Source organism: Battus philenor, unplaced genomic scaffold (assembly GCF_028537555.1).
Source record: "Battus philenor isolate CCGP_79_NKW_IND1 unplaced genomic scaffold, ilBatPhil1.0.hap1 SCAF_30, whole genome shotgun sequence".
NCBI lineage: Eukaryota > Metazoa > Arthropoda > Insecta > Lepidoptera > Papilionidae > Battus > Battus philenor.
In genome coordinates, this window is record NW_027181694.1 from 367,565 (window position 1) to 380,456 (window position 12,892).

At 38.0% G+C, this 12,892-nt stretch overlaps 1 protein-coding gene across 1 annotated transcript; it reads left to right on the top strand.

The window, feature by feature from the left end:
• The first annotated feature begins 2,959 nt into the window (after window positions 1-2,959).
• Window positions 2,960-12,432, top strand: LOC137927486 (uncharacterized). Its single transcript, XM_068771301.1, has 7 exons — window positions 2,960-3,186; window positions 5,407-5,572; window positions 6,965-7,191; window positions 9,233-9,364; window positions 10,854-10,882; window positions 10,916-11,056; window positions 11,957-12,432. Exons 1-7 carry the CDS (start codon window positions 2,960-2,962, stop codon window positions 12,430-12,432), a joined length of 1,398 nt encoding a protein of 465 aa, XP_068627402.1.
• Window positions 12,433-12,892: the final 460 nt, after the last annotated feature.

The window sequence follows — 12,892 nt, forward strand, 5'->3', positions numbered from 1 at the left end:
CGCGGCTGCCGATCTGGTAATTTATACCGACGGCAGCCGCATAGAGGATAAGGTGGGTGCGGCGTTCTGCGTCAAGCGGGGCGCCGTAGAGTCATACACAAAGAAACTCAAGTTGGGCAACTTCTGCACCGTATACCAGGCAGAGCTGCTGGCTCTAGCTGAGGCAACAGGGTACGCGGCCGGCGAGTCAGCGCAAGCCTGCGCCATATTGAGCGACTCGCGGTCCGCCCTCGAAACTGTCGCAAGATCGGACACCCTCCACCCCTTAGCGTTAAGAGTGAAGGAGAATGTGATGAAAGTGAGAGAAAAAGGGAAGGATGTAAGGTTGTATTGGGTGAAAGCGCACGCGGGGATGGAGGGGAACGAGAGGGCGGACCAGCTGGCCAAGGAAGCGGCCCTGAAGAGTAAAAGACGACCAGAGTACGAGAGATGCCCTGTTTCATTCGTCAAGCGGCAACTGAGACTGGAGTCGCTCGACGAATGGAACAGGAGGTATGTGGAAGGAACGACGGCTTCGGTAACGAGGATGTTTTTCCCGGACGCCGTCTCAGCCTACCGCGTGCTCCGCAACATCGAGGTGGACGCGGTCTCGGCCCAGCTCTTCACGGGGCACGGGGGGTTCTCTGAGTACCTTCATAGGTTTAAGCTCAAGGAGGACCCCTCGTGCTTCTGTGAACCGGGCGTGGACCAGACCGTGATCCACCTTGTGGCCCGGTGTCCCGCATTCGGGGGACTCCGGTTCGGCTTCGAGTGCCGGTCTGGAATTCAAGTCAGGGAGGAGACAATACCCTCCCTGATCAGTGGCGAAAATAAAAAGACATTTTTATCCCTATGTCGAGAAATCGCAAAAAAAGCCATCGACAGAAACAAAACAAACATTGTGTAAAAAATATAAAACAAAATAAAAAACTAGAAGAACAAAAATGTAAAATAATAGTATAAGATCAATGTTAAACAATGTTAAATAAAATTATAAATGTAAAAAGGAGAAAAAAGGGAAGAATGTCAGACGAATAGAGCGAACGAGAAAGAAAGACGAAATGTAACATGAAAGATAGACAAGACTGAAAGATTATGTGAAGAACGATAGAAGAGAAAGACAATAAAAATTCTTTGAAAAAATTATATTAAAAGATTAAGTCCCTGTCCTACTCAAGATAGGGGTACGAGAGGCCCCTAATAGCGGGGGTCATAAAAAAAAATATAAATGCGAGAAGTTCGATTCAAATTATATCTCAAGGTGCATCAGACACCATATTTTACCACTTCAAGAAAGAAGGACAATTGCAGACATTGTTTTTCTAGTGAATATTGCACAGAGTTTAGTAGATACTCCACACTTGCTAACTCATGTTCACTTAGTTGTTCCAAATAGGACAATTAGACAGCCTATGTATCTTAACATTCCCAAATGTACATCAAGTTACAGACAAATTCCTTCTTTATAAGATCAGCGAGAGAGATGAACAAACTAGCTCGGTACCCCGAACTAGATTTGTTTGTCTCTAACACGCATCATTTTAACACGTTCACTGCGGGCCCAATTTTGAAAAACTTTCAGCTGGTGCGGCTGAGGTCGAATCAGCCTCAAACTGAACTTCCTAGTAGTGCGGTTGAGGCCTTTTCTGTCTCATGTTCATCAATATTTTTTTACAATATTGAGTCAATGCTTCGCAGACATAAAGAAAGCTATATTTGTCTTTGTCATACCTCATACGGTTGAGTGTAAACAGCCGCCGCACTAGAGAGAAAACACGAGTTTTACGCGCCGCACCAGTGCAAAGTCTACCATGAGGCTGAATCGACCTCAAGCCGCAGTGAACGTGTTAAGCAAACTTTATCGAAGGCGTGGTTTGACAGTTCTGGAGCGTGATGATAGCTTCATATTAACTTTAGTGTATTCGCTCAACTTAAAAGCAATAATGTATTTTTTATTGTTTTTTACTTTCTGCGTTTTCTATGTTTGTGTATCAATGTGCGAAAACATGTAATTGGTGTATAGTTTTTATTTAGGTTTTTATTTGTAGTTATAAGACACTGTTTGTTTTCCAAATAAAATAAAATAAAATAAATATATACTATGCGGTGAGATACCGATCGACCAGCAGATCAAACGCCGCAAGTGGAACTGGATAGACCACACGAATGGACACTGATCACATATCGAGGCAAGACATAGAATGAAATCCTCAAGGAAAGCGAAGATGTGGCCGCCCAAAGCAAACCTGGCGGATGATCACTGCAGAAGTGAAGGCAGCTGGAATGACGTGGAGCGAAGTAAAGAAGTTCAAGACCACTCAGGATCGCCCTCTGCCCCATCTTGGGGACATAGGAATAAATTATGATATACTAGTTCTCTCTGCAATATCCTCGTCTCAACCTTCAGACGCCTTCTGCAAGGCTTTGGGTGGAGCCAAAGATATTTATATGAGATATACCATAATTGCCACACTTAGCGAGCGGAGTGGCGATCGCAGTGTGGTATTATGCAGAAAACGTTGCTGCCCATATGGAAACTTCTTTGTGTACAGTGGCAATTCTCTGTAATTAACACGTTCACTGCGGCTTGAGGTCGATTCAGCCTCATGGTAGACTTTGCACTGGTGCGGCGCGTAAAACTCGTGTTTTCTCTCTAGTGCGGCGGCTGTTTACACTCAACCGTATGAGGTATGTCAAAGACAAATATAGCTTTCTTTATGTCTGCGAAGCATTGACTCAATATTGTAAAAATAAATATTGATGAACATGAGGCAGAAAAGGCCTCAACCGCACTACTAGGAAGTTCAGCTTGAGGCTGATTCGACCTCAGCCGCACCAGCTGAAAGTTCTTCAAAATTGGGCCCGCAGTGAACGTGTTAATGAACAAAGTGTGAATAACATTGTATTTCGGGAATCTGCGATATACGATCGCAAGTGTAGGATGAATAAATAAATAAGTTATGTGTTCCAGGATCACGCCATGCAAAAAGGAGAACGCTGGTCCGAAGAAAAGGAGCCGGAGGGCGGCAAGAGTCGTCCGACCTCCCGGAGGAGTTCCGCGAGCCTCTCCCGCCGCGGGAGTAAGGAGGAGAAGGAAACCAGGAGGGGTGTGAACACCGCACCCAATTCTACCAACTCCACACCTAAACGGCTTCCGAAAAGTCAGAATTTTGATTTGGTTGTAACTGGAAAACAGATATTCAAGAGGTATCACCCTTTATTTAGAAATAATGTCGACAATTCTAAATTATACAGGATGATTATATATAGGTGTAAAATCTTTTACATATACAGTAATGCCCCGCTTTACGCGACCCCGTTATACGCGGTTTCACTATAACGCGAATTGCAAATTTCGCGCTCAAATGCCTCGAATCACGCGAAAGAGTGCGTATAAATATAATGTAGTCATCAACTTCTCTATGGTGTCTTGACCATCTGTCAAACAATTAAAAACAGTGTTGGGTGTTATGAACGTATTTTACAAGAACGTAAACAAAACGTTACCCAAAAGACAATAGATGTATTTTTTCGTAAAAAACAAAGAGTATGTGTTGCATAAAGTGTTGCTAGAATTAAAGTGATTGATTAAAATGATTTGTATTTTTTTGTAATAATTTTTGACTATGTTTAATCATAAACCTCGTTGTACGCGAATTTCAGTTAACGCGATTTTTTTCGGAACGTATCCCTCGCGTAAAGCGGGGTATGACTGTATTTACAATAAACTTGTAATTGATCAAATGTTACAATAATATATTGTTTTATTTAATTTATTTAATAATCTTTATTGTACACGTTAAGATACATTTAATAAGTTTTACAATAATATACAGAAAAGTACAATGGGCAGTCTTATCACACAAGGCAATCTCTTACAGACAACCATAGTAAGGGAAAGATAATAGTACTTATAAAGGGTAGTTCACGTGTACAAAAAAAATACATATTCACAAACAAACATAAACATACATAGACATACATAAACATACATACATATGTATATAACATATATACTTTTTTTTTCTATTGTAATACAGTTTAACAATAATTTAATTAGTTCTAATTATAATTTTTAACGCATTTGCTCTTATATTATCTTATATAGAAAAAGCTGTTTATTCGCGTGGTATATGTTCCATACATATGCCGCAAATACAGATACCGTGAATTCGGAATACATTTATATGCGATTATAGGCGATACATTCCTAAGTGACCAAATAAAATAAAATCAATTTAATTGATGTCTTTGAACATTTTGATTGAATATCTTAAAATTTAAACAGTGGTATTAATTTTTTTAATGGTTTTATTTAGTTCGACCCGTACGGAATTAATTTGTTTATTTATTTGAATCAAAATTAGAAATTGAATTTTAAGCACCTTCCCGTTGTCAGATTGATCTGAAATTTGGTACACACATTTAATTAAGATGACAATACAATATAATAAAATCAATAACATTATAAATCTAAGATGGCCGCCGATACATAATGGCGGATTACGTATTTTTCCTTAACCCCCTTAATATAGGTATCAAATGAAAGGGCTACACTAGTGAAACACGATGATTATGTCAAAATTTAAAATTCAAGATGGACGCCGTTCCAATATGGCGGACTAGGTACATATTTTTCCACAACCACCACAATATGGGTATCAAAAAACCGTTTAACTTAAAAGTTTTTTAAATGTATTTATTCAAATTAAATGTCACGTTTGCAATGCGTCGAAGCCTCTTCTTCAACGTGCTGTGAGTTTAACATTTTAACATAACTTTGTTTATTAGTCCATCTGACTTTACAAAGGATATTGTGTTGGATGCCTGTAGGAATCCTTTTATTATTATGTATGTACTTATTAGATTCGCTAATAAAGATATTTTTACCCTTCGTGAATGGAGGAAATGCTAATATGGAACTTTTGCTGTATTATTATTTCTGAAAACATACATTTTTGAATGGAGTGTCTTGTATTATCTTTCTGGGTTGATTTCCTCAGGTAAAAAGCAAGACACTGATTATTTTGATTTCATTCAAGCTATATCTAAGTGTATATGTATATATCTGTGTTAAACTTTGTGTATGTGTTGTTGTGGAGTTTCTTCCTGCTTCTTCTACACAACTATAACACCTTGCGAAGCAGAGTAGAGTCAAATGTAAAATAGATTTTAAAAAAAGTAACTTGTCGTTCAAAATAGTTCTATCAAAAAGTTCCAATAAACAAACGAATTTGGTCTTTATTTTTGTCTTTTAAGTGGTTTATTTCGGGGATTCGGATAGTATACCATACATTATTTAATAGTAAATTAAATATATATTTACCCCATAAAAGATTTTACAACTATAACAAATTACCTTGTATTATGTTTAAAAAGAATGTTGGAGATCTATTGAAGGAAGAATTGACGCAACTTCTCTTTCAGGCCTGATCGCGCCAGCTCCCTCCCTGGCACTCACAGGCGGCCCTCTCTCGACTCTATTCCGAAACAACGGAGGACTTTTGACTCTCCCAAGAGGTTCGCCATGTCTCAGTCCTCCCAGAGCAGGGATACATTCCTTGACGAGGATATGTCATTGGAACTGTCACAGGTGAGTGTCATTGGGTTCCAGGTCTTGTATGTACAGCTTATATGACTCCTAATCAAACCATACTCTAAGACAGAGTTCCCCAAACTTTTTTGTGTCGTAGACCCCTTGCCATGTTTTTCCGTGTTGGGTAGACCACCTACTTACCTGATATTGATTTCCTGTAAATTTGTAACTGTAGTGAAGTGTTAAAAACTTAAAGTAAAAACACATGCTAATTTAATAATCCTACAACTTACACAATTTTATAAACATATACAATAATTTTTTTTACTTCATAGGTACTTTTATAAATAATGTAAATGTTTTGATATTATAAGATAGTATGATGTAAGTAAATAGGTACTATCAGTGTATGTGTTGAGATCCACTATCGTGAACCCACATTTTAATTTCTTGGACCCCCAAATTTTTTTTCGCTGACGTAGACCCGGTTGTCATAGACCCCTAGGGGTCGATATAGACCACTTTGGGAATCACTGCTCTAAGACCTCACGTGTCTTAGCAATAGTTCACGTTACAATTTCAAAATACCTAAAGAAATAATGAAATTTAAATTATTGAAGAATAAATATTTATATATGTAAATAATAAAATGCTTCTTGACTAGAGTAAGCGCTTGGATATATCTGGACAACATTCGTAATGCGTTCAGGGAAGACCAAACTGTAGTATATCAACATGAGACAAAGTCATATTTTCCCCAAATTAAATTTAGGGAATATATGAATATAATTTTTTTCCCCAAAAAAAAATGAATGGAGTTGTAGCGTTCACGCTACGTGTTTTCTTTTTTTGGTGCCAACCGTTTTTGAGGACCTCGACCTCAATTTATCTTTCTTCTTTCATTCGTCTACATCTGGCGTTCTATATTCTTCTTTTACGTTTCCTTTTACTCTTATTGCTTCTATATATATATCTTCTATGCATCGCATTCCATCCCCCGCCACATTTTTAACAATATCTCATTTTATTTAAATTTTTGAATATGTTTTCATTCTATATAAGAAAAGGACCAATATTTAGCCACTTCCGCACATGCAGTGGTAGTCGTGCAACAAAGTGCACCGCCCGCCAGCCCGCTGATAAATGCGTATGCGGCAAACAATGTAAATTACATAACTGCCAACGTTAATTCACTCAACATATGTTTCACCCCTCCACGGGGCATCCTCAGGAGTTATGTTACACCGATTAGTGCTAAACACAGAGTCTCTGTTGTTGTTAAGCTGGCGGGCAGTGCACTTTGTTGCACGACTACCACTGCATGTGCGGAAGTGGCTAAATATTGGTCCTTTTCTTACTTAGGATGGACTTCCGCAAGGTAACGCCTGATTCTATTAAATATTCATTCTATATTACCTATTAAACTGCTCTTCAAATTTTCTACTACAGGTTTCAGATTTTGAAGACATGAACTCAAAGTACGGTGTGAAAAGCAAGTTCACAGCGCTGGCAACTTCCACACCAAAACCTCGTAGTGGATCCTTGCAAAGTCAGCCTCTAGTGAGGGAGCTACCTCGACGAGGGCAAAGGAGTTTCGACTATAAGCCAAGTAGACAAAGCACTATTTCCTGCAGCAGAGACAGTCTGTATAAGACATCTTCCTCAAGCCAGTATAGGTAAGATTGTTTTGTTTTGTGAAGCTCACGTTAATCCCATCATGAGTAGAGGTCTTTCTGTTATTTAATACAGAGTTCCCCAAACTTTTCTGTGTCGTAGACCCCTTGCCATGTTTTTCCGTGTTGGGTAGACCCCCTACTTACCTGATATTGATTTCCTGTAAATTTCTAACGGTAGTGAAGTTTAGTGTTAAAAACTTAAAGTAAAAACACATGCTAATTTATACATTTATTAAGTTTTTACAAGTTCAAAATATATTGCGACCACAAAGCGAATACCAACATCGTAGGATGTTGTAGAACTTACACAATTTTATAAACATATATAATAATTTTTTTACTTCATAGGTACTTTTATAAATAATGTAAATGTTTTGATATTATAAGATAGTATGATGTAAGTAAATAGGTACTGTCAGTGTATGTGTTGAGATCCACTATCGTGGACCCCCATTATCATTTCATGAACCCCCAAATTATTTTTCGCTGACGTAGACCCCTTGCAGGTTGTCATAGACCCCTAGGGGTCGATATAGACCACTTTGGGAATCACTGTGTTAATATTTTTAACTTTGTTTTCTATTTACATTCTCTCATTTTTTTCTTTTATTTATCTTCACAATATTTCACATTCCTCTGGCGTAGTAAACTTCTTTTACATGTCATCTATCTCTCTCATCTCCTTCGCTCCTAAAAAAATCACAGTAGATTTCCTTTATATCACAGTACGATTTATTTTTAGGCTTTAATTAGGTTTTTGTCTATCTAGTTAATCCAAGTTCTTTTTATAATTCTGGTTTTACCAGAGACGCTTATTACTCTGTTTTATTTCTTATAAACCTGCATGATTTCTCTGTGGAATTTCAGAAACGAAAAACCTTTTTCGTCGTACACCATGAAGGCCGTATTCCTTGCCCCTGATCTCAAATTGTGTTATTTGTGCTACGAATTCTGGACAGCTAGTGATCTTATTGTATTTAGGTTGGAAAGCTCATCAAAGTCGTGGGGATGAGAAAAGAATATGGAATTGTAGAATGATAGAAGGAGGAAGAATGATATTGTTTACTATGGAAGACGAGAAAGAAAATAAAAATTCTAGTGAAAAAAAAAATTAAATAAAATAGGGGGTGGAAGGACAGGTCCCCAATAGCGGGGGCTGATAAAAAAAAGGTCGTCGGGTAAGGCTGGATGCTGCCCATTTCCAGCTGGTTCTGCTTAAAAATTAAAGTTGAGGCGTATATCCAGCTGACGTCAAAAATAATAAATCATCTGATGATGAACTTCTCTTGACTATGTTGCAGGAGAAGTTCTTCATGAAGGATGTATTTGGAGAAGTGGTTCTTTCATATTTAATGGAATCAGGCGTTACATTGCGGAAGTCCATCCTAAGTAAGAAAAGGACCAATATTTAGCCACTTCCGCACATGCAGTGGTAGTCGTGCAACAAAGCGCACCGCCCGCCAGCCCGCTGATAAATGCGCATGCGGCAAACAATGCGAACCACACAACCGCCACCGCCAAATCACTCAACACGTGTTTCACCCCTCCACGGAGCATCTTCAAGAGTTATGTTACACCGATTAATGCAAGACTGGCGGGCGGTGCACTTAGATGCACGACAACTAGTGCATATGCGGAAGTGGCTAAATATTGGTCCTTTTCCTAAATGGTTCTTTCAGTAAATACATTTGGTAGAAATATACAGATAGTGTTTGTAGCGACACCGATCATTGATAACTGCGCGCTACAAAGCTAGGAGCGTTTGTATTTATATACATCTTTCTCTGTCACACACATCTATCGCCTCACACAGACGACGCGTGTGATTGGTTGGTAAAGTAAGGATTGTTAATTGATAACGCTGTTTTAAGTTCTTTTATATATATTTACTGTAATTAAAAATTAATTTTGTGTTTTACATTCAAATCCAAGTAGACTACTCTACTAAAGGATTATGGAATCCTGGTAGTCAGGCAGGCAGATAATGTTTACTAGTTGAAAATTGTCTGAAATAAATTTGGATTAATTCAAACATCACCAGGCAAGGTGTTAGCACGGAACTGGACTGCTCATCCGTGTCTCCAGAATACTCCATACCCTCATCCGTGGACTCTATGGGAGCAGCTGCCGACACCCTCGTCTCTCCACGATCCCAAGACCTCAACGATTCAAGGTATATTATAAAACTTTACAGGTTTTTCAGAGACTTACAACATGGATGCACAGACCGCGGCCCGCCGGTCGAATACCGGTGGCCCGCCGACAGCAAAAATAATACTCTCGTACATTCGAAAAATATTGAATTCTATTCCAGAATAAAACCAAAAAACTTTAATTACCTATACTTCTGACGGCCGGCCCGCCATCAGTTCATGATTTGCCCGAGTGGCCCCTAGTCTTAATAAGTATGTGCAACCATGACTTACAATATAAACCGATTAAACATATACAGGGTGATTGCTTATAGGAATTAGATATTTAAAGGGGTACTGCACAGCTCATTTATCAGTAAATATCTTTAAAGCTTGCATATCTATTTGCAAAACGTTAAATTTTTTTATTGGAATGTACCAGTCTAAATTCTGGCTGTAGAAAGTCAACAGATACAGATAATAAATAATAATTAATTTTAATATGTAGTAATACGAATTAAAAACGCTTTTTCCTTTTCTTACTATATTATTATAAGATTATTTATTAATTCAGAAATCACTAATTTTTGATATTGTTTCTTTTACACATAGTCATCACTCTGTGTTTGGCACTAATCGGTGTAACATAACTCCTGAAGATGCCCCGTGGAGAGATGAAACACGTGTTGAGTTGTTTAACGGTGGCAGTTGTGTGATTCGCATTGTTTGCCGCATGTGCATTTATCGGCGGGCTGGCGGGCGGTGCACTTTGTTGCACGACTACCACTGCATGTGAATATGAAGTGGCTAAATATTGATCTTTTTCTTTCTTTTACACATACTTCCAATCATCCTGTGGATGAAGATCTGGATCAACTCTTAGTTGCCTGAATGATTTGTTAAAAGGACTTAATAACTAAGTGAATTTAGAAAAGCTAGTTACCCAAAAGATATTCTTATATCAATCGGTTCTCCAATTATGGTTCTTGGCTGCCACTTCTGAAGAACTGGTTGTATTATCTCCATCTGTTACCGTCTCCCACTCTTCCTGTATATTTCTAGAAAAGATAGAATAGAACTGACGAAGCATGCTGATGAAATGGCAGCTGATGTCCAAAGGTTCTCTATATTGTGGTCATGAATAATAATGGAGAAGAATGTGTGAAAAAGAGTTTAGATGACCTTCTTAAGATCATCAGAGAAAATTGGAAGTCGCTTGCAGACAGTCTTATTAGAAACCTTTTTATTTTCAGCCGATGTATACCCACTGGAAGGTATGGACCTCCCTCAAAGTTCCCCAAGGTTACCTGTCCAGCATCCAGGTATTTCCTATGCCCCCTGCCACTTCAGACAAGAAATTATTCCAGCTACATCGATGATTATAAACCTATGGTAGGAAAACTGTACCCACCAGTGGACATTCTACAGCTAAAATGATGGTTCTGTCGCTTTCATACCATTACTCTGAAGAATAAATTACTTTCTCTGGTGTAGGCCTATGTTAATAGAGGTTTATATTGTAATATCCAGTTGCTGTGTGAGCACGTGGCAGGAGGGCGGTGCGGACAGCGGGGGGTCGCGAGAATCCCGAGGGTCACGTGGACCACGAGCTAGGGGGTCTGACGGCGAGTGGGCGCACTTCTGGGCGTGTTACAACGGACCCCCTTCGCGTGCGTTGTACGATCACTGTCCAACACCGTACCGCAGTGAGGATCTTGATTTTCTGGATTTTGGTAAGTTCTTTTTTCTGTGATCATGCCTTGTTTATACCATAGTGGATTACAGCTATATCCTCTTTAGATCATATCCTGGAAGCACTATCAGAGTGATACGGTGAGAATAAATAAGAATGCTTACATAAGATATGGTTAAGAAGATTTAGAGCAGTGATTCCCAAAGTGGTCTATATCGACCCCTAGGGGTCTATGACAACCAGCAAGGGGTCTACGTCAGCGAAAAAAAATTTGGGGGTCCACGATAGTGGATCTCAATACATACACTGATAGTAACTATTTACTTACATCATACTACTACTTATAATATCAAAACATTCACAGACTGGACATCATTAGCCGAGGAGTTTTAAGATTAACCCTTACAAAATTGACGCCAAATGTTGATAATTTATTATTAAAGCATCAGGTTCATCCTTCTCACTAAAATATTGACTTATTGCTTATGTCATTTTATTTATAGTTTATTTTATGTTTATTTAATGTTACGTATATTTTATATAACAGATACAAAATTTTATTTTGAGTAGTTTTAATTAAAATTCAATTAATAAATGTATAAATTAACAGGTGTCTTTACTTTAAGTTTTTAACACTAAACTTCACTACAGTTAGAAATTTACAGGAAATCAATATCAGATAAGTAGGGGGTCTACCCAACACGGAAAAACATGGCAAGGGGTCTACGACACAAAACAGTTTGGGAAACTCTGATTTAGAGCAATACAATTCTAGACAGAAGCAAATTCTAGCAGGAATTCTTCCAGCAATTCTTTTTCAAGTATTAATGCTCTCCGAATAACACTTTGTTCTTCTGCAATGCACGCTCTGTCTGCTTGGAGAAACATTTATTTTCTATCATTTATTTAATAATATGAAATTTAATGTTTTTTTTTCCAGAATATCCAAATGAAGCAACTGTGAAGCGATCACCAGAGAAATTGACCAACATCAGCGAAATAATAAAAACAGAAGGACTTCATCTTACAGCAAAAGAAACACAGTACATAATGAAATGCACGCACATCCTAGGCAGCGTTGTCTCTAAAGCAATCGAAAGAAGATCTAACGAGATACAACTCGAACCGGAGAAGATACAAGAGATAGAGAACGTAGACGAGAAAGAAACAAAGAAGAAAACATTGACTTTAGATCTGAAAGAGACAAACCAACCAGCGGAAGTGAAGGAGGAAAAGAAATGGGAGACGGTCACAACGCAGACGGACATATCGTTGCCGAACACAAAAAGCGCTCCGAAAATATTTGAGAAGATCCTTCGGCAGCTATCGAAATCATCCCTTGAAGAGAGCGCGGAGAAGAAGACAGAACAGAACGAGAAGCAGGAGGAGAAAGATGATAATAAACCTGAATCATAATTAATTTAATATTAGGAATCCTTAGTAACTTAATAGAATACCCGACAGCGTATTATTCTGGTTTCTATCCAACTATACTCTATCAGGACTGTACTCCAAATATACACGAGTATATCAATTGTAAGTAAGAATGATGGGTTACAAAAATATGATCAGATGTTGGAACTGTCAAAATTATCTGTTTAATATTTACACTAAAGTATAAGACACAAAAAATCATAGGAAAAATTACAATTGTTATAATAGAAAATTTATATTTATGATATAATAAATACAAGAGGATTTAATTTTAAAAATAATATCATGTATGCATTATATGTGCAATATAAATGTATACATTCGCATCTAAACTGCAAATTCTTCAATATTTATAAACAAACATGTGTGTGTATATGTATATATACACATATATACAGTTATAGCCGCGGTGGGGGTGGCAGGTTTGGGGGGGGGGGCAGGT

What these genes read in the sequence shown, in the direction of transcription:
- LOC137927486 (XM_068771301.1), top strand. Translation starts at nt 2,960, where the DNA reads ATGCAAAAAGGAGAACGCTGGTCCGAAGAAAAGGAGCCGGAGGGCGGC. An exon ending in GGAAAACAGATATTCAAGAG is followed by an intron (nt 3,187 to 5,406) that starts GTATCACCCTTT and finishes CTTCTCTTTCAG; the next exon opens with GCCTGATCGCGCCAGCTCCC. An exon ending in TCTTGATTTTCTGGATTTTG is followed by an intron (nt 11,057 to 11,956) that starts GTAAGTTCTTTT and finishes TTTTTTTTCCAG; the next exon opens with AATATCCAAATGAAGCAACT.